The 24,892-nt window shown below is 49.9% G+C and overlaps 1 protein-coding gene across 2 annotated transcripts in view; it reads right to left on the bottom strand.

The window, feature by feature from the left end:
• Positions 1–4,653: 4,653 nt before the first annotated feature.
• The window catches only part of PRXL2C (peroxiredoxin like 2C), a 45,179-nt gene continuing 24,940 nt past the window's right edge, over positions 4,654–24,892 (bottom strand). Inside the window, exons 5-6 of one of the 2 annotated variants that reach the window (XM_073652886.1) lie at positions 23,482–23,610; positions 4,654–4,900 (exon numbers count right to left, since the gene is read on the bottom strand). In XM_073652886.1, coding sequence (XP_073508987.1) covers positions 4,773–4,900; positions 23,482–23,610 — 257 coding nt within the window. In that variant the 3' untranslated portion in view covers positions 4,654–4,772. Of the gene's footprint in view, positions 4,901–23,481; positions 23,614–24,892 lie in introns of both variants that reach the window. The other variant, XM_073652880.1, reaches the window with a different exon arrangement.

The raw sequence follows: 24,892 nt of genomic DNA, 5'->3' as shown, positions 1-24,892 counted from the left end.
GGGCTGGGGGAAAATGTCTGCAAGTGGGTAGCTAACTGGCTAAAGGATAGAAGGCAGAGGGTGGTTATAAATGGAATATACTCAGATTGGGTAAGCGTCACTAGTGGGGTACCACAGGGGTCTGTACTAGGCCCAATGTTATTTAATATCTTTATTAACGACATAGTCAACGGGATAAATAGTAAAATATCAATATTTGCAGATGACACAAAGTTATGTAAAACAATTAATACAAAAGAGGACAGTGCAGACCTACAGAGGGATTTGGATAAGCTGGGTAGGTGGAGCATTAAATGGCAAATGAGGTTTAACGAGGAGAAATGTAAGGTCATACATATGGGAAGGAAAAATGGAAGTCACCAGTACTCACTGAATGGGAAATCATTGGGGAATTAAGAGATGGAGAAGGACTTGGGCATCTTGATTGATAGCAAACTAAATTGGAGTGCCCAAAGTCAGGCCGCTGCTGTAAGGGCAAACAGGGTAATGGGATGTATCAGAAGAGGTATAGCTGCAAAGGATGAGAACATTGTTCTTCCACTGTACAAAGCACTGGTCAGACCACACTTGGAATACTGTGCTCAGTTATGGGCCCCAATATATAGAAAGGATATAAATGAGCTTGAAAAGGTACAAAGGAGGGCAACAAAATTAATAAGGGGAATGGAGGGACTGCAATACCCAGAGAGGTTGGCAAAACTAGGACTATTCAGCCTGGAAAAGAGAAGGTTGAGGGGGGACATAATAAATGTGTACAAATATGTTAGGGGACAGTATAGAGATCTTGCCAGGGATTTGTTCAAAAGGAGGGATATTACGGTAACAAGAGGGCATTCACTAAGACTGGAAGAGAAAAGGTTTCAGCACCAGCATAGGAAGGGGTTCTTTACGGTAAGAGCAGTGAGAATATGGAATTCACTGAGTGAGGAGACGGTAATGTCGGATTCACTACACCAGTTCAAGCGGGGACTGGATGCATTTCTAGATACCAGGCAGATTTCAGCATATACTTAAAAATAAAATAAAATAGTAGGTTGATACAGGGATTTATTCTGACTGCTGGTTTCAGAGTCGGGAGGGAATTTTTCCTCAGGTGAAGATTGGCCAAATCATTTGGGGTTTTTGCCCTCCTCTGGATCAACTTTAGCAATTACAGAACTAACAGATCTAACTTGATGGACGCAAGTCTTTATTCGGCTTTACAAACTATGTTACAAACTATGTTACAAAACGAAGGAGCCCGGGTTGTGGGGAGGTTGGCAATCCTGGTGTACTTATTTCATCTGTTGGTAGATCTCAATTTTCTCTACCGTCCGAGATCCATCTTGGTAAAGCTAAGGTGGTCATATCTGCCTTTCTAGACAGTAGGGTGGGGTTTAATTTGATCGATGCTAGGTTCATCCAGATCAAGGGCCTCAAACCACAAGTATTATCTAAATCAATACCCATTATCGCTATTGACTCTGCACCTTTGAACCAGGGGTATTTTATTCAGGTCATTTAGATGTTACATCTACAGGTAGGGGCCATGCACTCCGAATTTATAGACTGTTATATGCTAGAGGGCTTGCCCTCTCCTGTGGTTCTAGGATTACCCTGTCTTGCGCTACACAACCCTGTGGTAGACTGGCAGACTCGGAAGGAGGTTAAATGGAACGAGTAATGCCAAGAACACTGCTTGGGCACCTGGCTAGCCAGGGTGGGCACCCAATCTCTGCCTGAATACCTGTCTGATTTCGGGAATGTGTTTTCAGAACAGAGGTGTCAGGAATTCACTCCACATCATCCTCATGATTGTGCTGTTAACCGTATTCCTGGAGCTAAGCTGACAAAAAGCAGGTTATACAACATCTCTGGTCCAGAGATGCAGGCCATGAAGTACTATATCGCTGAAAGTCTAGCAAAGGGTCATATAAGACCTTCTTCATCTCCCGTTGCTGCAGGGTTTTTCTTTGTCAAGAAAAAATACGGAGTGTTATGCTCTCGTTTACATTTTCGCGAACTCAATCAGATCACGGTCCGGGATCCATATCCTCTCCCTCTCATCCCAGACCTCTTTAATAATATTGTGGGCGCCAAATGGTTTTCTAAACTAGACTTCAGGGGGCTTATGATCTCATTCGCATCAATGATGGGGGGATGAGTGGAAGACAGCCTTCAATACCCCTAAGTGACACTATGAGGACCTTGTAATGCCATTTGGGTTGACTAATGGTCCAGCCGTATTTCAAAACTTTGTAAATTACATCTTTAATCACCTGGCAGGTAGGCTTGTTGTGATCTACCTTGATGACATTTTAATGTATTGACCTGACATCAAGTCACATCAATTACATGTCAGGCAGGTCCTTCAGATACTCAGGGACAATAAATTATTTGTCAAAACTGAGAAATGCATGTTTTCGGTTCAGGAGATCCCTTTTCTGGGTTATTTTTTCATCATCCACTGGCTTTCGCATGGATTCGTCGAAGGTCCGGGCAGTACTGGATTGCTAAGTGTCTGACGCCTAGACAGGCAAGGTGGTCTTTATTCATTGCCAGATTCAACTTTTTCGTAGCGTATAGGCCGGGAAATGAGGTTGTTAAGGCGGATGCCTTTTCCTTGGGGTGGAGATAATTGTGAACCAGTACCTATACTACAGAAAGGAGTAGTTATTGCTGCTATAAGTTCTGACCTTAAGAAAGAGGTTATTGAGTCTCAGGGGGACGCCCCAGCTACCTGTCCTTTAGGTAAACTGTTCGTACCTGTGAATCTACATTTTAAAGTTATAAGTGAACATCATGATTCAGTCTTAGCCGGACACCGTGGAAGTAAAGCCACCTCAGATCTCCTTACCTGATATTTTTTGGTGGTCTGGGGCGCATCAGGATGTTCAGAAATATGTCGCTGCCTTAGTGTGTGTGCACGTTCTAAGACCCTCTCCAACCATTGGCGATTCCCAGTAGACCTTGGACTCATTTATCAGTAGATTTCATTACTGATTTACCAGTATCTGCAGGTAATACAGTTATTTTGGTAGTGGACAGGTTCTGCAAGATGTCTTATTTTATTGCATTATTCACCTTACCCAACACCAAGACTTTGGCCCAAATTTTCATCAAAGAAATCGTAAAATTACATGGGATTCCTACCGATATTGTTTGACAGGGGGTGCAATTTATTTCTAAGTTTTGAAAAGTGTTTTGCACTCAGTTGGGGATCCATCTGTCATTTTCCTCAGCTCTTCATCCACTGTCTAATAGGCAAACTGAACGCGTTAACCAGAATCTTGGGACTTCTTAGGTGTTTTGTGTCTTGATTCTTTGGAGGATTAGGTTACTTATTTATCTCTAGGTGAATTTGCAGTAAATAACTGTTGTCATGAGTCTACTGGTAAGTCCTTGTTCTTTGTATTCCTCAGGAATACAGGCAGAGGAACGATTTTCATCATCTATTACGTTTGTGTGGCAAGAGGTTCTTAATAATTTGAAGAAGATGGGGTCCAAATATAAGACTGTGGCTGATCAGAGACATGTGGTGGGTCCAGACCTGTGTGTTGGTGACTTGGTGTGATTGTCCTCAAGGAACATTAAGTTGAAGCTTCCCTCTTGGAAACTGTGTCCCATGTTCATTGGTCCTTACAGGATTGTGGCTGTCGCCAATCCTGTAGCATTTCACCTTGCTTTGCCACCTATTTTTAGGATTCATAATGTGTTTCACCGGTCTTTGCTAAAAAAAAAAAAAAAAAAAAAAAAAATACGTTGTGTCCTCTGAACCATCACCACTAGTTTTAGATTGCTAAGATCATGGATTCACGCTTGGTTCATCAGTCTCTTCAGTATCTGGTACACTGACGTCCATGCGGTTAGGTTGGTCCGGTCTTTTCATACGATACATCCGATAAACCCAGCCCTGAGGTTCCAGAGGTCACTCTTAGAAGGGTTTGCACTGTCACTGTTTTACCGCGACAGAGAGGAGCCAGAAGACCGCTGCGTTTGAGTTCACGTACTCCTGCATTGAATAGAAACACTTCTCCCTATTATTAAATGGTACTGGTTTCTTTCAGCAGAGTAGGAGTTAAACTTCTCAGCTTTGAGTCTCTGTAGCTTCCTTCTTGGAAGTTCTCAGCTGTGCAGTATCAGCCACTCCCCTCTCCTATATAGTCTCTGCTCTGGCAATCTGGATTGCCAGTGTTAAGTCTTGTACTGCCTGGTGAGGAGGGGAGGACATGGTGTTCAGTAGAGGCGTTTAAGGAGAGTTGTTCTGTGACTGTTGCTTGGTGTTTTGGCTGTGTGCATAGTCCCTTCCTCTATTTTTTGTTTACCTTCCTAATCCCTTTGGTGTTTTCCCTCTGTTGTCTGTGAGTGGATATTTTGTGTGTTTGGTATTTTATTTTACCCCTGTATGTCCTTTCCTTGTTTGTCTGGTTTGTGTATTTACGTACACTATTACTCCCCACTTCCCTGGGTGGGGGTGGGGGATAGATAACGGCTGATTCAGGAGAACAACAAGGTACGTGGCCCCAGAATCTTCACCATCAAAAGTAACCTGGGAAGCAGGGATAGCCAGGGCGCCCCTAGCACTAGGGACAGGGTAGGAGCCCCTGGTCCCAGGTTATCAGACAACAGTATTGTGACAAGGACCACCCTATTTATTCCAAAATGAACACTTACTTCAGTAGAAAAGTGCATTTATTTATCTGATATGAAAGCATTTCACTCAAATACAAAAATTCTATAATAAAAACACAGTTGGTGCTTGTAGGTGATATGTTTTGCTTTGACACATAATTTTATACTTCTACTATTTGTGGCTTATTTCCAAAATGAACTGTTTGCACCCCTGCATAATGAAGTAGGGAACTAATAGGCACATGGTCGTATCTGTTCATATCACGATGCAAGAAATGGACTCTGTTACCTGCAATGAAAAACAAAAACATCACTAGATAACGTAAATTCTGAAAGGAACAGTGATTTGTAGCATTCACTTTCTTATTGGCTCTAGTGCATAATATCAACTTGTGATGCCCCTACAAGGCATCATCCTTGTTGTGATGAAATAGTGGGGTTGTTCAACTAAAGATAAGCTAATAATAGCAAAAAGATGTGTGTTAAAAGTTGCGTTTTTGTTTTTTTTTAACAGAAATGTAATAAAATGAGCTCAGCACGTGTCCATTTGTCCAAAAAAAGATACAGAGCTAAATCACTAAATGTCCAAGGTGCCATTGTGGATGTATGCACATTCTAGACAGTGGCGTTTAGTCATTTAGCCCTGTCTCTTTTTTGGACAAAAGGACTCGTGCTGAGCTCCCTAGATGAACCCAGTTGGGAGAAACATCAGGGAAGGACAGTCTAGGCCCTAGACTCTAGGGCTTCCTGGTCTGAAGGGATAGCTGTGGCCTGCCCTTGTCAGGGCGGGAGTCATTGGGACGATTCAGGTCCATGTTAGTACATAGGGCCTTCTGTAGGGTCAGCACCTTACTACCGAGGACAATGAACAGGAGTCAACGTGTCATGATTTGTTATGCCATGACTACACTGAAACTTATATATTGGTGAGATTGTTGCTATTTTTCTATACACCCTATCTCTATTTTGTTATTGATGTGTGGTATATCACTAGATAGGTTGTGACTAATAGATAACTGATCCTCTTGCTGTGTGGGGTGGTTCTTTGGAGATACAAACCGTTTGTCAGGACTGACCACTGTCCGTTTAGGATCACTATCCACATGTTTTTTTATGCTTCTTACCTATAGGTTGTTATTGTTTCATTTGCTTCATTCATATTTTTGTTATAGGTATTTTATAGGAATTTAGAGACTGCATTTGCAATCATTTAATTACATTTCATTATATCCTTTTTGCTATTACAACCCCTGGCAAAAATTATGGAATCACCGGGCTCGGAGGATGTTCATTCAGTTGTTTAATGTTGTTGAAAAAAAGCAGATCACAGACATGGCACAAAACTAAAGTCATTTCAAATGGCAACTGTAACGGGTCTGGGAGGTGGAACCTCTGTGCAACTATACAAGGGGGCAGTCCTTGTAAGGAAGCGGGTGGCTCCCAGGGAAGATGGGCAGGTAGTCACGGTAAGTGACAGGGACAGTCTCTGGGTAGAGGGGCAGGTAGTCACGGCAAGTGACAGGGACAGTCTCTGGGTAGAAGGACAGCAGGCAGGTGGCTGGTGAGCGCTCCCAGGTGAGCGGGCGAGAGTCTCTGGACGGGCAGGTGGTCACGGCAAGTGACGGCAGAGCCTCCAGGTAGGCTAGCAGACAGGTAGCAGGTGAGCGCTCCCAGGTGAGCAGGCAAGAGTCTCTGGACAGGCAGGTGGTCACGGCAAGTAAAGGCAGAGCCTCCAGGTAGGCTAGCAGACAGGTAGCAGGTGAGCGCTCCCAGGTGAGCAGGCAAGAGTCTCTGGACAGGCAGGTGGTCACAGCAAGTGACGGCGGAGCCTCCAGGTAGGCTAGCAGGCAGGTAGCAGATGAGCGCTCCCAGGTGAGCGGGCAGGCTGGTCCATAGACAGACTGACAGGTGTCGGAAGGCAGACCGTCAGACCGCAGGCTAGCAAGCAGGTAAACGGATATCAGGCAGGTATCAAGCAGGAATCTGGCAGGTAACTGGCTGGTAACTGGTAACGGGACCTGAGGGCTGAAGCAGAGTGAAGGCTTTGCAACAACATTGCTCGGGCACCTCCATTTTGGAGGAGGTGCCTTATATATGGGAGGTCCTCCGGCAATTGGCCGGGGACTCCTTAGGACGGCGCGCGCGGTCCCTTTAAGAGAGGGGGAGCGCGCGCCCTAAGCACACTGCCGGGGAAGGAGCGCGTGCCGGAAGCAGTGGGGAGAGAAGCGCTGGAGGACGCCGCGCCAGGAGCGGGGAGGTGAGAGGGACGGCGTCTCTGCCTAGTACGGGGCAGAGACGCCGATGCTACAGGACCCCCCCTTTAGGCCCCCTCTTTTTTTGGCCAGAAAGAAATTTTTCAAGGAGAAGCGGGGCGTTGATGTTCTCCCTGGGTTCCCAAGTTCTCTCCTCAGGACCAAACCCCCTCCAATCTACCAGAAAAAGGTCTTTCCTCTTACCCTCTTGGAGGCCAGAATACTCTCTACCTCAAAGACGTCATCAGCGGAAACCGGAGCAGGAGGGGCACCTGGATTATTGGAAAAAGAGTTAAAGACAACGGGTTTGAGGAGAGATACGTGGAAGGAGTTGGGAATCCGTAGGGTGGCCGGGAGTTTTAATTTGTAGGCCACAGGGTTAATTTGCCTGAGGACTTCGAAGGGACCGATGAATCGAGGGCCCAACTTGAAGGAGGGTACTTTGAGCCGCACATGTTTGGACGAGAGCCAAACCTTGTCTCCCGGACGGAATTGAGGCGGATCCAGACGTCTCTTATCAGCATATCTCTTCATCCGCTCAGAGGACAGAAGAAGAGCGGACCTGGTACTCTCCCAAATAGTAAAAAATTCGCTGACAAGAGACTCCGCAGCAGGGTTGTCCACAGAAACGGAGACAGGAAGCGGAATCCGGGGGTGCTGGCCATAGACAATAAAGAACGGGGACTTGGAAGAGGATTCGCTCTCGTGGTTATTATAAGAGAACTCGGCCCAAGGAAGGAGGTCCACCCAATCAGAATGGTGGGCATTAACAAAGTGCCGGAGATAGCTGGTAAGGATCTGATTGATCCGCTCCACTTGACCATTGGACTGAGGGTGGTAAGCGGAGGAGAAGTCCAGGGTGACGTCCAGCAGTTTACATGTGGCTCTCCAGAAGCGTGAGGTAAACTGAACCCCTCGATCCGACACGATGTGGAGGGGTAGGCCATGGAGACGGAAGATATGGCGAATAAAGTCCTTAGCCAGCTCAGGTGCAGACGGAAGACCAGGCAGGGGAATGAAGTGGGCCATTTTAGAGAAGCGGTACGCGACCACCCAAATGACAGTACACCCGGCAGAGACAGGAAGATCGGTAATGAAGTCCATAGCGATGTGTTGCCACGGGGCAACAGGTATGGGAAGCGGCAGGAGATGACCAGCTGGTAAGTGTCTGGGAATTTTGTTGCGGCCACAAGAAGAACAGGCAGAGATGAAGTCTACCACATCCTTACGCAGGGTAGACCACCAGTAATGCCGGGAAATGAGTAGGAAGGTCTTCTTTTGGCCGGCATGGCCAGCTAGTTTAGAAGAATGACCCCAGCGAAGAACCCTCTCACGGTCTGGAGGCGCCACGAACGTCTTGCCGGGTGGAAGACAAGTCAAATCCAAGGGGGCCACATTCATCACCTTGGAGGGGTCGATAATGTGCATAGGCTCCTCCTCTTGGTCGGAGGACAGGAAGGATCGGGACAAGGCATCAGCTTTGACATTTTTGTCCGCCGGGCGGAAATGAAGGATGAAATCGAAGCGGGCAAAGAACAAAGACCACCGGGCCTGACGTGGATTAAGTCTCTGGGCATTTTGGAGATATGCCAGGTTCTTGTGATCCGTATAGATGATCACCGGGTATAGAGCCCCTTCAAGCAGGTAACGCCACTCCTCCAGCGCCAATTTAACGGCAAGCAGTTCTCGGTCTCCTATGGAGTAATTGCGCTCAGAGGAGGAGAAGATTTTAGAGAAAAAGCCGCAGGTTACCATTCTCCCGGAGGAAGACTTCTGGGTGAGCACCGCTCCGGCTCCAGAGGAGGAGGCATCAACCTCCAGGTAGAACTGTTTGTTGCAGTCCGGACGGTGCAGCACAGGGGCAGAGGAGAAGGCTTGTTTCAGGGAAAGGAAGGCCTCCTCAGCTTCGGATGACCATACCTTGGGATTTGCTCCCTTACGGGTGAGCGCAGATATGGGCGCAGTCCGTGACGAGAAGTGAGGAATGAAGAGACGATAGTAATTAGCGAAGCCCAGGAATCGCTGTATCGCCTTCAAGCCCTCCGGATGGGGCCACTTTAGGACAGCAGAGAGCTTCTCGGGATCCATTCGCAAGCCTGTCTGGGAGATAACATAGCCCAGGAAAGGAAGAGAGGTCTGCTCAAAAAGGCACTTCTCGTATTTAGCATAGAGGTGGTTCTGCCTGAGCCTAAGCAGGACCTGACGAACATCCCTCCGGTGTGTGGGAAGATCCGGAGAGAAGACCAAGATGTCGTCCAGGTATACCACCACGCAGGAGTAAAGAAGGTCACGGAAGATGTCGTTGACCAGTTCTTGGAAGACGGCGGGAGCATTGCAGAGACCGAAGGGCATCACACGGTACTCATAGTGTCCGTCCCGGGTATTAAATGCTGTTTTCCACTCGTCTCCCTGACGGATACGGGCCAGGTTATACGCTCCACGTAGATCCAGCTTGGAGAAGATCCTGGCGCCTTTAAGACGATCAAATAACTCAGAGATGAGCGGAAGGGGGTATTTATTTTTAACCGTGATCAGATTGAGTCCTCTATAGTTAATACAGGGGCGTAGCGAGCCGTCTTTCTTTTTGACAAAGAAGAATCCGGCTCCAGCCGGGGAGGTAGATTTCCGGATAAATCCCCTAGCCAGATTCTCTTCAATGTACTCAGACATGGCCCAGGTCTCGGCTGCAGACAACGGGTAGATACGCCCACGGGGAGGAGTGGTGCCAGGTACCAGGTCGATTGGGCAGTCATATGGCCTATGGGGTGGCAACGTCTCTGCTTCCTTCTTACCGAAGACGTCCGCATAGGGCCAGTAAGGAGCCGGGAGACCTGGTAAATTAGCTGGAGTTGGCGGAGGGCGAGCTGGGCGGACCGGAACCAGGCAGGTCCTATGGCAGTCTGGACCCCATCGGAGTACTTCACTGGATCGCCAGTTCAATACGGGTTCGTGTGTCTGGAGCCAAGGTAGACCTAGCAAGAGGGAGTGAGAAAGTCCGGACAACACATGGAATGAGATTTCCTCAGAGTGCAGCATTCCCACCTGCAGGGTTATGGGTTCAGTGACGAGCAGGATGGTCTCCGAGAGAAGTCTTCCATCCACGGAGGCGACTGATAATGGTTCAGCCAGGGACTTGGTAGGAATACGGTATCTCTCTACCAGAGACTGGGAGATGAGGTTTCCAGCAGCTCCAGAATCCAGGTGGGCGAGTTCAAAGTGACGGTTTTCTCCCCAAGCAATAGAGACCGGTAAAGTCAGAGACGGAGAGGGCTTACTTTTGTCTAGGACGACCTCTCCGAGCGGTCCTAGACACTGGCGTTTCCCGGCTTCTCCGGGCAGGAACGGATGAAGTGCTCCATACTGCCACAATAGAAACAGCTTCCCTCGGCTCGGCGAGATTCTTGGCGAGATCTGACCATCTTGGTCTGGTCGATCTGCATAGGTTCAGGCGAGAGCGCTCGCGGAGTGACCGATTGAGAGGCAGGTCTCAGGGAAGTAGGAGCAGAGCAAGAAAAGTCTTTTTCCCAGGTAGTCTCTTTGGCACGTTCTTGGAACCGGATGCCAATCCGGGTAGCTAGTGACACCAGGTCATCCAGAGTGGTAGGAATGTCCCGACCAGCTAACTCGTCCTTAATCCGACAGGAAAGACCCTCCCAGAAGACGAACACCAGAGCCTCATTTTCCCAGGCAAGCTCAGAAGCGAGGGTGCGGAACCGTATGGCATATTGGCCCACGGTGAGAATCCATTGGCGGAGACGTAGCAGAGAGGAGGCAGAAGAGGTTTTCCGTCCAGGTTCATCGAAGACTTTCCGGAAAGCAGCGAGGAAAGACGGCAGGTCGGACACCAGGGGATCCCCTCTCTCCCACAGGGGATTTAGCCATGCCAGTGCCTCCCCAGTGAGATGGGACATGATGAAGGCCACCTTGGCCCGGTCGGAGATGAACTGGTATGCCAATAGCTCAAAGTGCAGGGTGCACTGGTTTATGAAACCCCGAGCTAAAGTAGGTTCGCCGGCAAAGCGTGGAGGTGCCAGAAGCCGAGGTCCATAGTCGGGTACCATGAAGGGACTGGATTGCGGTACCGCAGGAATGGGCACGGTTGGACCAGAGGTAGACATAGACAAGTCACACAATGCGCCTAGACGAGAGTTAACGGACCGTAGATAGGACAGTACCACCTCCTGCTGAGTTTTCTGACGTAAGACTTCCTGGTGCAGATCGGAGATCTGGGGGCCGCCGGGTTCCATGGCCCGAGCAAACTGTAACGGGTCTGGGAGGTGGAACCTCTGTGCAACTATACAAGGGGGCAGTCCTTGTAAGGAAGCGGGTGGCTCCCAGGGAAGACGGGCAGGTAGTCACGGTAAGTGACAGGGACAGTCTCTGGGTAGAGGGGCAGGTAGTCACGGCAAGTGACAGGGACAGTCTCTGGGTAGAAGGACAGCAGGCAGGTGGCTGGTGAGCGCTCCCAGGTGAGCGGGCGAGAGTCTCTGGACGGGCAGGTGGTCACGGCAAGTGACGGCAGAGCCTCCAGGTAGGCTAGCAGACAGGTAGCAGGTGAGCGCTCCCAGGTGAGCAGGCAAGAGTCTCTGGACAGGCAGGTGGTCACGGCAAGTGACGGCAGAGCCTCCAGGTAGGCTAGCAGACAGGTAGCAGGTGAGCGCTCCCAGGTGAGCAGGCAAGAGTCTCTGGACAGGCAGGTGGTCACGGCAAGTGACGGCGGAGCCTCCAGGTAGGCTAGCAGGCAGGTAGCAGATGAGCGCTCCCAGGTGAGCGGGCAGGCTGGTCCATAGACAGACTGACAGGTGTCGGAAGGCAGACCGTCGGACCGCAGGCTAGCAAGCAGGTAAACGGATATCAGGCAGGTATCAAGCAGGAATCTGGCAGGTAACTGGCTGGTAACTGGTAACGGGACCTGAGGGCTGAAGCAGAGTGAAGGCTTTGCAACAACATTGCTCGGGCACCTCCATTTTGGAGGAGGTGCCTTATATATGGGAGGTCCTCCGGCAATTGGCCGGGGACTCCTTAGGACGGCGCGCGCGATCCCTTTAAGAGAGGGGGAGCGCGCGCGCCCTAAGCACACTGCCGGGGAAGGAGCGCGTGCCGGAAGCAGCGGGGAGAGAAGCGCTGGAGGACGCCGCACCAGGAGCGGGGAGGTGAGAGGGACGGCGTCTCTGCCTAGTACGGGGCAGAGACGCCGATTCTACAGCAACTTTAGGGCTTTAAGAAACACTAAAAGAAATCAAGATTAAAAATGTGGTACTCAGTAAGGGTAATTTTTTTCAGACCAAGCAGAGGGAAAAATTATGGTATCACCCTGTAAATTTTCATTTCCAAAACTAACACCTGCATCAAATTAGATCTGCTTGTTAGTCTGCATCTAAAAAGGAGTGATCATGTAACGGGTCTGGGAGGCGGAACCTCTGAGCTACTATACAAGGGGGCGGTCCTTGTAAGGGAGCGGGTGGCGACCAGGCAGGCAGTCACAGCAGGTGACCGGGACAGTCTCTAGAAGAACGGGCAGGAGGTCACGGCAAGTGACCGGGGCAGTCTCTGGATGAACGGGCAGATGGTCACGGCAAGTGACCGGGGCAGTCTCTGGGTGAACGGGCAGATGGTCACGGCAAGTGACCGGGGCAGTCTCTGGGTGAACGGGCAGATGGTCACGGCAAGTGACCGGGGCAGTCTCTGGGTAAAGGGTTGGTACGACCTGTGGCGGCTGATGGTAGACGTGAGCTCCCAGGTGAGCAGGCGAGAGTCTCTGGATAAACGGGTGGTCACAGCATGTGACGGCGGGGCCTCCAGGAAGACCAACAGACAGGCGGCAGATGAGCGCTCCCAGGTGAGCGGGCAGAAGTCTCTGGACAGGCGGGTGGTCACAGCACGTGACGGCAGAGCCTCCAGGTAGGCTAGCAGACAGGCAGCAGATGAGCGCTCCCAGGTGAGCGGGCAGGAGTCACTGGACAGGCAGGTGGTCACAGCACGTGACAGCAGAGCCTCCAGGTAGGCTAGCAGGCAGGTAGCAGATGTGCGCTCCCAGGTGAGCGGGCAAGCTGGTCCATAGACAGACTGACAAGAGTTGGAAGGCAGACCGTCGGACCTCAGGCAAGCAGGCAGGTAGTTGATGTGCGCTCCCAGGTGAGCGGGCAAGCTGGTCCTTAGACAGACTGACAGGAGTAGTAAGGCAGACCGTCGGACCTCAGGCTAGCAGGCAGGTAGCAGAATATCAGGCAGGAATAAGACAGCAAGCTGGCAGGAATCTGGCAGGTATCTGGCAGGTAACTGGCAACGGGACCTGAGGGCTGAAGCAGAGTAGTGAACAGTGCAACAACATTGCTCGGGCACCTCCATTTTGGAGGAGGTGCCTTATATATGGTGAAGTCCTCCGGCCATTGGCCGGGGACTCCTTAGGACGGCGCGCGCGGCCCCTTTAAGAGGGAGGGAGAGCGCGCGCCCTAAGCACAGTGGCCGGGAAGGAGCGCGCGCTGCCAGCAGAGCGGGAGGAGGACGCCGGGCACGGAGCAGAGAGGTGAGGGGAACAGCGTCCCTGCCTAGCAGAGGGCAGGGACGCCGGCGCTACAGATCACACCTTGGAGAGCTGTTGCACCAAGTGGACTGACATGAATCATAGCTCCAACACGAGAGATGTCAATTGAAACAAAGGAGAGGATTATCAAACTCTTAAAAGAAGGTAAATCAGCAAAGTTGCAAAAGATGTTGGTTGTTCAGTCAGCTGTGTCTAAAATCTGGACCAAATAAAAACAACATGGGAAGGTTGTTAAAGGCAAACATACTGGTAGACCAAGGAAGACAAAGCGTCAAGACCGGAAACTTAAAGCAATATGTCTCCAAAACAGGAAATGCACAACAAAACAAATGAGGAACGAATGGGAGGAAACTGGAGTCAAAGTCTGCGACCGAACTGTAAGAAACTGCCTAAAGGAAATGGGATTTACATACAGAAAAGCTAAACATAAGCCATTATTAACACCTAAACAGAAAAAAAACAAGGTTACAATGGGCTAAGGAAAAGCAATCGTGGACTGTGGATGACTGGATGAAAGTCTTATTCAGTGATGAATCGCGAATCTGCATTGGGCAAGGTGATGATGCTGGAACTTTTGTTTGGTGCCGTTCCAATGAGATTTTTAAAGATGACTGCATTAAGAGAACATGCAAATTTCCACATTGATGATATGGGGCTGCATGTCAGGTAAAGGCACTGGGGAGATGGCTGTCTGTAGCATCGGCGTCTCTGCCCCGTACTAGGCAGAGACGCCGTCCCTCTCACCTCCCCGCTCCTGGCGCGGCGGCCTCCAGCGCTTCTCTCCCCGCTGCTTCCGGCACGCGCTCCTTCCCCGGCAGTGTGCCTAGGGCGCGCGCACGCGCGCGCTCCCCCTCTCTTAAAGGGACCGCGCGCGCCATCCTAAGGAGTCCCCGGCCAATTGCCGGAGGACCTCCCATATATAAGGCACCTCCTCCAAAATGGAGGTGCCCGAACAATGTTGTTGCAAAGCCTTCACTCTGCTTCAGCCCTCAGGTCCCGTTGCCAGTGACCTGCCAGTCACCTGCCTGATTCCTGCCTGTTACCTGCCAGTCTTCTGCCAGATTCCTGCTTGATACCTGCCAGATATCCGCTTACCAGCTTGCAAGCCTGCGGTCCGACGGTCTGCTCTCCGACACCTGTCAGTCTGTCTATGGACCAGCCTGCCTGCTCACCTGGGAGCGCTCACCACTTACTTGCCTGCTAGCCTACCTGGAGGCTCTGCCGTCACTTGCCGTGACCTCCTGCCTGTCCAGAGACTCTTGCCCGCTCATCTGGGAGCGCTCACCTGCTACCTGCCTGCTAGCCTACCTGGAGGCTCTGCCGTCACTTGCCGTGACCACCTGCCTGTCCAGAGACTCTTACCCGCTCACCTGGGAGCGCTCACCTGCTACCTGCCTGCTAGCCTACCTGGAGGCTCTGCCATCACTTGCCGTGACCACCTGCCTGTCCAGAGACTCTTGCCCGCTCACCTGGGAGCGTCCACCCGCTACCTGTCTGCTAGTCTACCTGGAGGTTCTGCCGTCACTTGCCGTGACCACCTGCCTGTCCAGAGACTCTCGCCCGCTCACCTGGGAGCGCTCACCAGCCACCAGCCCGCTGCCCTTCTACCCAGAGACTGTCCCTGTCACTTGCCGTGACTACCTGCCCATCTTCCCTGGGAGTCACCCGCTTCCTTACAAGGACTGCCCCTTTGTATAGTTGCTCAGAGGTTCCACCTCCCAGACCCGTTACAGTTTGCTCGGGCCATGGAACCCGGTGGTCCCCAGATCTCCGATCTGCACCAGGAAGTCTTACGTCAGAAAACTCAGCAGGAGGTGGTACTCTCGTGTAGGCGCATTGTGTGACTTGTCTATGTCTACCTCTGGCCCAGCCGTGCCCATTCCTGCGGTACCGCAATCCAGTCCCTTCATGGTACCCGACTATGGACCTCGGCTTCTGGCACTTCCACGCTTTGCCGGCGAACCTACTTTAGCTCGGGGTTTCATAAACCAGTGCACCCTGCACTTTGAGCTATTGGCATACCAGTTCATCTCCGACCGGGCCAAGGTGGCCTTCATCATGTCCCATCTCACTGGGGAGGCACTGGCATGGCTAAATCCCCTGTGGGAGAGAGGGGATCCCCTGGTGTCCGACCTGCCGTCTTTCCTCGCTGCTTTCCGGAAAGTCTTTGATGAACCTGGACGGAAAACCTCTTGTGCCTCCTCTCTGCTACGTCTCCACCAAGGGAGTCTCACCGTGGGCCAATATGCCATACGGTTCCGCACCCTCGCTTCTGAGCTTGCCTGGGAAAATGAGGCTCTGGTGTTCGTCTTCTGGGAGGGTCTTTCCGGTCGGATTAAGGACGAGTTAGCTGGTCGGGACATTCCTACCACTCTGGATGACCTGGTGTCACTAGCTACCCGGATTGGCATCCGGTTCCAAGAACGTGCCAAAGAGACTACCTGGGAGAAAGACTTTTCTTGCTCTGCTCCTACTTCCCTGAGACCTGCCTCTCAACCAGTCACTCCGCGGGCGCCCTCGCCTGAACCTATGCAGATCGACCAGACCAAGATGGTCAGATCTCGCCAAGAATCTCGCCGAGCCGAGGGAAGCTGTTTCTATTGTGGCAGTATGGAGCACTTCATCCGTTCCTGCCCGGAGAAGCCGGGAAACGCCAGTGTCTAGGACCGCTCGGAGAGGTCGTCCTAGACAAAAGTAAGCCCTCTCCGTCTCTGACTTTACCGGTCTCTATTGCTTGGGGAGAAAACCGTCACTTTGAACTCGCCCACCTGGATTCTGGAGCTGCTGGAAACCTCATCTCCCAGTCTCTGGTAGAGAGATACCGTATTCCCACCAAGTCCCTGGCTGAACCATTATCAGTCGCCTCCGTGGATGGAAGACTTCTCTCGGAGACCATCCTGCTCGTCACTGAACCCATAACCCTGCAGGTGGGAATGCTGCACTCTGAGGAAATCTCATTCCATGTGTTGTCTGGACTTTCTCACTCCCTGTTGCTAGGTCTACCTTGGCTCCAGACACACGAACCCGTATTGAACTGGCGATCCGGTGAAGTACTCCGATGGGGTCCAGACTGCCATAGGACCTGCCTGGCTCCGGTCCGCCCAGCTCGCCCTCCGCCAACTCCAGCTAATTTACCAGGTCTCCCGGCTCCTTACTGGCCCTATGCGGACGTCTTCGGTAAGAAGGAAGCAGAGACGTTGCCACCCCATAGGCCATATGACTGCCCAATCGACCTGGTACCTGGCACCACTCCTCCCCGTGGGCGTATCTACCCGTTGTCTGCAGCCGAGACCCGGGCCATGTCTGAGTACATTGAAGAGAATCTGGCTAGGGGATTTATCCGAAAATCTATCTCCCCGGCTGGAGCAGGATTCTTCTTTGTCAAAAAGAAAGACGGCTCGCTACGCCCCTGTATTGACTATAGAGGACTCAATCAGATCACGGTTAAAAATAAATACCCCCTTCCGCTCATCTCTGAGTTATCTGATCGTCTTAAAGGCGCCAGGATCTTCTCCAAGCTGGATCTACGTGAAGCGTATAACCTGGTCCGTATCCGTCAGGGAGACGAGTGGAAAACAGCATTTAATACCCGGGACGGACACTATGAGTACCGTGTGATGCCCTTCGGTCTCTGCAATGCTCCCGCCGTCTTCCAAGAACTGGTCAACGACATCTTCCGTGACCTTCTTTACTCCTGCGTGGTGGTATACCTGGACGACATCTTGGTCTTCTCTCCGGATCTTCCCACACACCGGAGGGATGTTCGTCAGGTCCTGCTTAGGCTCAGGCAGAACCACCTCTATGCTAAATACGAGAAGTGCCTTTTTGAGCAGACCTCTCTTCCTTTCCTGGGCTATGTTATCTCCCAGACAGGCTTGCGAATGGATCCCGAGAAGCTCTCTGCTGTCCTAAAGTGGCCCCGTCCGGAGGGCTTGAAGGCGATACAGCGATTCCTGGGCTTCGCTAATTACTATCGTCTCTTCATTCCTCACTTCTCGTCACGGACTGCGCCCATATCTGCGCTCACCCATAAGGGAGCAAATCCCAAGGTATGGTCATCCGAAGCTGAGGAGGCCTTCCTTTCCCTGAAACAAGCCTTCTCCTCTGCCCCTGTGCTGCACCGTCCGGACTGCAACAAACAGTTCTACCTGGAGGTTGATGCCTCCTCCTCTGGAGCCGGAGCGGTGCTCACCCAGAAGTCTTCCTCCGGGAGAATGGTAACCTGCGGCTTTTTCTCTAAAATCTTCTCCTGCTCTGAGCGCAATTACTCCATAGGAGACCGAGAACTGCTTGCCGTTAAATTGGCGCTGGAGGAGTGGCGTTACCTACTTGAAGGGGCTCTATACCCGGTGATCATCTATACGGATCACAAGAACCTGGCATATCTCCAAAATGCCCAGAGACTTAATCCACGTCAGGCCCGGTGGTCTTTGTTCTTTGCCCGCTTCGATTTCATCCTTCATTTCCGCCCGGCGGACAAAAATGTCAAAGCTGATGCCTTGTCCCGATCCTTCCTGTCCTCCGACCAAGAGGAGGAGCCTATGCACATTATCGACCCCTCCAAGGTGATGAATGTGGCCCCCTTGGATTTGACTCGTCTTCCACCCGGCAAGACGTTCGTGGCGCCTCCAGACCGTGAGAGGGTTCTTCGCTGGGGTCATTCTTCTAAACTAGCTGGCCATGCCGGCCAAAAGAAGACCTTCCTACTCATTTCCCGGCATTACTGGTGGTCTACCCTGCATAAGGATGTGGTAGACTTCGTCTCTGCCTGTTCATCTTGTGGCCGCAACAAAATTCCCAGACACTTACCAGCTGGTCATCTCCTGCCGCTTCCCATACCTGTTGCCCCGTGGCAACACATCGCTATGGACTTCATTACCGATCTTCCTGTCTCTGCCGGGTGTACTGTCATTTGGGTAGTCGCGGACCGCTTCTCTAAAATGGCCCACTTAATTCCCCTGCCTGGTCTTCCGTCTGCACCTGAGCTGGCTAAGGACTTTATTCGCCATATCTTCCGTCTCCATGGCCTACCCCTCCACATCGTGTCGGATCGAGGGGTTCAGTTTACCTCACGCTTCTGGAGAGCCACATGTAAACTGCTGGACGTCACCCTGGACTTCTCCTCCGCTTACCACCCTCAGTCCAATGGTCAAGTGGAGCGGATCAATCAGATCCTTACCAGCTAACTCCGGCACTTTGTTAATGCCCACCATTCTGATTGGGTGGACCTCCTTCCTTGGGCCGAGTTCTCTTATAATAACCACGAGAGCGAATCCTCTTCCAAGTCCCCGTTCTTTATTGTCTATGGCCAGCACCCCCGGATTCCGCTTCCTGTCTCCGTTTCTGTGGACAACCCTGCTGCGGAGTCTCTTGTCAGCGAATTTTCTACTATTTGGGAGAGTACCAGGTCCACTCTTCTTCTGTCCTCTGAGCGGATGAAGAGATATGCTGATAAGAGACGTCTGGATCCGCCTCAATTCCGTCCGGGAGACAAGGTTTGGCTCTCGTCCAAACATGTGCGGCTCAAAGTACCCTCCTTCAAGTTGGGCCCTCGATTCATCGGTCCCTTCGAAGTCCTCAGGCAAATTAACCCTGTGGCCTACAAATTAAAACTCCCGGCCACCCTACGGATTCCCAACTCCTTCCACGTATCTCTCCTCAAACCCATTGTCTTTAACTCTTTTTCCAATAATCCAGGTGCCCCTCCTGCTCCGGTTTCCGCTGATGACGTCTTTGAGGTAGAGAGTATTCTGGCCTCCAAGAGGGTAAGAGGAAAGACCTTTTTTCTGGTAGATTGGAAGGGGTTTGGTCCTGAGGAGAGAACTTGGGAACCCAGGGAGAACATCAACGCCCCGCTTCTCCTTGAAAAATTTCTTTCTGGCCAAAAAAAGAGGGGGCCTAAAGGGGGGGGGGGGTACTGTAGCATCGGCGTCTCTGCCCCGTACTAGGCAGAGACGCCGTCCCTCTCACCTCCCCGCTCCTGGCGCGGCGTCCTCTAGCGCTTCTCTCCCCGCTGCTTCCGGCACGCGCTCCTTCCCCAGCAGTGTGCTTAGGGCACGCACGCGCGCTCCCTCTCTCTTAAAGGGACCGTGCGCGCCGTCCTAAGGAGTCCCCGGCCAATTGCCGGAGGACCTCCCATATATAAGGCACCTCCTCCGAAATGGAGGTGCCCGAACAATGTTGTTGCAAAGCCTTCACTCTGCTTCAGCCCTCAGGTCCCGTTGCCAGTGACCTGCCAGTCACCTGCCTGATTCCTGCCTGTTACCTGCCAGTCTTCTGCCAGATTCCTGCTTGATACCTGCCTGATATCCGCTTACCAGCTTGCAAGCCTGCGGTCCGACGGTCTGCTCTCCGACACCTGTCAGTCTGTCTATGGACCAGCCTGCCCGCTCACCTGGGAGCGCTCACCTGTTACTTGCCTGCTAGCCTACCTGGAGGCTCTGCCGTCACTTGCCGTGACCTCCTGCCTGTCCAGAGACTCTTGCCCGCTCATCTGGGAGCGCTCACCTGCTACCTGCCTGCTAGCCTACCTGGAGGCTCTGCCGTCACTTGCCGTGACCACCTGCCTGTCCAGAGACTCTTGCCCGCTCACCTGGGAGCGCTCACCTGCTACCTGCCTGCTAGCCTACCTGGAGGGTCTGCCGTCACTTGCCGTGACCACCTGCCTGTCCAGAGACTCTTGCCCGCTCACCTGGGAGCGTCCACCCGCTACCTGTCTGCTAGTCTACCTGGAGGTTCTGTCGTCACTTGCCGTGACCACCTGCCTGTCCAGAGACTCTCGCCCGCTCACCTGGGAGCGCTCACCAGCCACCAGCCCGCTGCCCTTCTACCCAGAGACTGTCCCTGTCACTTGCCGTGACTACCTGCCCATCTTCCCTGGGAGCCACCCTCTTCCTTACAAAGACTGCCCCCTTGTATAGTTGCACAGAGGTTCCACCTCCCACACCCGTTACACTGTCATTACATCTTCAATAAATGCCCAAGTTTACATTGATATTTTGGACAGTTTTCTTATCCCATCAATTGAAAGGATGTTTGGGGATGATGACATCATTTTTCAAGATCATAATGCATCCTGCCATAGAGCAAAAACTGTGAAAACATTCCTTGAAAGAAGACACATAAGGTCACCGTCATGGCCTGCAAATAGTCTGGAGCTCAATCCAATTGAAAATCTTTGGTGGAAGTTGAAGAAAATGGTCCATGACAGGCTCCAACCTGCAAAGCTGATCTGGCAACAGCAATCAGAGAAAGTTGGAGCCAGATTGATGAAGAGTACTGCTTGTCACTCATTAAGTCCATGCCTCAAAGACTGCAAGCTGTTATTAAAGCCAGAGGTAGTGCAACAAAATACTAGTGATGTATTGGAGTGTTCTTTTATGTGTTTGTTCTTCATGATTCCATAATTTTTTCCTCAGAATTGAGTAATTCCATAATTTCTCTGCTTGATCTGAAAAAAAAAATTACCCTTACTGAGTACCACATTTTTAATCTTGATTTCTTTTAGTGTTTCTTAAAGCCCTAAAGTTGCCATTTGAAATGACTTTAGCTTTGTGCCATGTCTGTAATCTGCTGTTTTTCAACAACATTAAACAACTGAATGAACATCCTGCAAGCCCGGTGATTCCATAATTTTTGCCAGGGGTTGTACTATGCATTGCTTTGCGACATGTACTGTATAGATGAGGTGATTGATCTCTTCCCCTCTCTTTGACTGTGCCTCTTTTCATGAAGCTAAAGTAATGCAAAAAAAAAGGAACGAAAGGACTGAAACACAAACATTACTAGTGATACATTTTAAATAAGCTGCACCAAATTAGCAGTCTGTCAGCTTAAATAAGGAATAATAAGCTTTACGAACCTGTATGACATCACTTTCTTCCACTAAATGCATGTACAGATGTTGTGGATTTGACGCAATTTCCACAAGGAGAAATCAGCAACAAATTACAGTACAAAACAATTACAATAGCAAGAAAAAAAATCCTTGGATATTTTGGCATCCAGGGTAGAATTGACAGAAAAATCTATGTAGCACTTTCAGAAAAACCCTGCTAGGTCTAAATGGTTAGGTATTCCCAAGCGGCTCTTGACAGCAATAACCCATTGTCTTTGTCTGGTCAGACCTAATGTGTGGGCTAGTAAAGGACATGAGAAGATCTATAGAGCTTTTTTTAATATAGTACAGACCAAAAGTTTGGACACACCTTCTCATTTAAAGATTTTTCTGTATTTTCATGACTATGAAAATTGTACATTCACACTGAAGGCATCAAAACTATGAATTAACACATGTGGAATTATATACTTATCAAAAACGTGTGAAACAACTGAAAATATGTCTTATATTCTAGGTTCTTCAAAGTAGCCACCTTTTGCTTTGATGACTGCTTTGCACACTCTTGGCATTCTCTTGATGAGCTTCAAGAGGTAGTCACCGGAAATGGTCTTCCAACAATCTTGAAGGAGTTCCCAGAGATGCTTAGCACTTGTTGGCCCTTTTGCCTTCACTCTGCGGTCCAGCTCACCACAAACCATCTCGATTGGGTTCAGGTCTGGTGACTGTGGAGGCCAGGTCATCTGGCGTAGCACCCCATCACTCTCCTTCTTGGTAAAATAGCCCTTACACAGCCTGGATGTGTATTTGGGGTCATTGTCCTGTTGAAAAATAAATGATGGTCCAACTAAACGCAAACCGGATGGAATAGCATGCCGCTGCAAGATGCTGTGGTAGCCATGCTGGTTCAGTATGCCTTCAATTTTGAATAAATCCCCAACAGTGTCACCAGCAAAGCACCCCCACACCATCACACCTCCTCCTCCACGCTTCACGGTGGGAACCAGGCATATAGAGTCCATCCGTTCACCTTTTCTGCGTCGCACAAAGACACGGTGGTTGGAACCAAAGATCTCAAATTTGGACTCATCAGACCAAAGCACAGATTTCCACTGGTCTAATGTCCATTCCTTGTGTTCTTTAGCCCAAACAAGTCTCTTCTCCGTGTTGCCTGTCCTTAGCAGTGGTTTCCTAGCAGCTATTTTACCATGAAGGCCTGCTGCACAAAGTCTCCTCTTAACAGTTGTTGAAGAGATGTGTCTGCTGGTAGTACTCTGTGTGGCATTGACCTGGTCTCTAATCTGAGCTGCTGTTAACCTGCGATTTCTGAGGCTGGTGACTTGGATAAACTTATCCTCAGAAGCAGACGTGACTCTTGGCCTTCCTTTCCTGGTGCGTTCCTCGTGTGAGCCAGTTTCTTTGTAGCGCTTGATGGTTTTTGCAACTGCACTTGGGGATACTTTCAAAGTTTTCCCAATTTTTCGGACTGACTGACCTTCATTTCTTAAAGTAATGATGGCCACTCGTTTTTCTTTACTTAGCTGCTTTTTTTCTTGCCATAATACAAATTCTAACAGTCTATTCAGTAGGACTATCAGATGTGTATCCACCAGACTTCTGCACAACACAACTGATGGTCCCCACCCCATTTATAAGGCAAGAAATCCCACTTATTAAACCTGACAGGGCACACCTGTGAAGTGAAAACCATTTCCGGTGACTACCTCTTGAAGCTCATCAAGAGAATGCCAAGAGTGTGCAAAGCAGTCATCAAAGCAAAAGGTGGCTACTTTGAAGAACCTAGAATATAAGGCATATTTTCAGTAGTTTCACACTTTTTTGTTAAGTATATAATTCCACATGTGTTAATTCATAGCTTTGATGCCTTCAGTGTGAATGTACAATTTTCATAGTCATGAAAATACAGAAAAATCTTTAAATGAGAAGGTGTATCCAAACTTTTGGTCTGTACTGTATATATATATATATATATATATATATATATATAAAAAGCTTTGCCTTCTACAGCTATAAAAAAGCAAAACAAACTGTTCTATTATATACAAAAGCATTTTTCAAATAGATGGAGCCCTACACTTCTAAGGAATGTGCTCCCATATCCTCCAGCCCCTTAGCACCTGCACTAGCACATGTCATATGCCCACCCTTGCATTTGCTTGGAGGACGTATTGCAGAAAATAATATACCGTATACTTTTATGTTACAAAGTTACATACCTGGTCCTACTATTAATGCTCCACCTTGTTGTGCCGGATCCCCTTGAAAATCAAATGCAGGACTTTTTATTGCTCTCCAAATGCTTTTGACGCTTCCAGTGATCTTGTTTGATTTGACATGGGGGCTTCCTGCTAAAAACAGAATCATACTGTCCTATTAACACTCTATACAGGAAAGGAGTATTATTAATGGCTAGTGTTTTGCTTCCAAAATTGCAATTTATTGTAAAAACAAGGAACTTTGTAATTTACTTCTTGAGAGCAGAAAATATTTTTAGTAGAACAGAGACATTTTTGATTCTATAAATTACAACTCATTACTGTTAAGGTTCACCCTGCAGTCTCAGAGTGGCTATGCCTTAGAGCAGGAGTGGGGAACCTCAGGCCCACGGGCCATTTACGGCCCTTTATCTGTTCCCTGGGCATGTTCCCAGGGACCGCAGTGCTTGGGCCGGCTGTATTTTGTCAGCCGCTGGCCCTTTCATTTCTACTTACTCTGAGCACACGCACGGAGTGTTCTATACTGAAAGCTATCTATGAGGAACAGTTAGAGGATTTGGGAATGTTTAGCTTGCAAAAGAGAAGACTGAGATGAGACTTAACAGCTGTCTACAAATATCTCAAGGGCTGTCACATTGTAAAAGGATCATCTTTATTCTCATTTGCACAAAGAAAGACTAGAAGCAATGGGATGAAACTGAATGGGAGAAGATACAGATTAGATATTCGAAAAACTTTGACAGTCAGGGTGATCAATGAGTGGAACAGGCTGCCATGAGAGGTGGCGAGTTGTCCTTCAATGGAAGTCTTCAAATAGAGGATGGACAGACATCTGTCTGAGGTAGTTTAGTGAATCCCACATTGTGCATGATCACCCTGGAGGTCCCCTCCAATTCTAACCTTCTATGATTCTATGCAATAAAAGATTACATCCTTACACCAGTGCCAGCACAGAACGTATTTTGTGGGAGGAGTTTGCGCGCAATTTGTACGCCCCCCCCGTAGAATGGTATAAATATCCAAATGGCCCTTGGCAGAAACAAGGTTACCTACCCCTGCTTTAGAGTAGGGTTCCCCAACTCCAGTCCTCAAGGCCCACCAACAGATCATGTTTTTAGGATTTCCTTAGTGTTGCACAGGTAATAATTGCATCACCTGCACAGGCAAGAATTCCATCACCTGTGCAATACTAAGGAAATCCTGACCTGTTGGTGGGCCTTGAGGACTAGAGTTGGGGAACACTGCTTTTAGGGCATGCAACCATTTCTTTCCTCTAAACTGTTAATCTTCAGGAGTCCACTGCTCCATGCAAAGCAGAAAGCTGGGAAGGAGGGGAGCAGTGTGCTCTTGAAGAAGAGAAGATGAGCAACCATTTAAATTACAAATAAAATGCCCTATATTATGTCACTGG

Source organism: Phyllobates terribilis, unplaced genomic scaffold, assembly GCF_046119375.1.
Source record: "Phyllobates terribilis strain yellow unplaced genomic scaffold, ASM4611937v1 Scaffold_1__5_contigs__length_1240528914, whole genome shotgun sequence".
NCBI classification, from domain to species: domain Eukaryota; kingdom Metazoa; phylum Chordata; class Amphibia; order Anura; family Dendrobatidae; genus Phyllobates; species Phyllobates terribilis.
The sequence above is the reverse complement of the archived record's forward strand: the minus strand, read 5'-3'. Positions and strand labels throughout refer to the sequence as shown.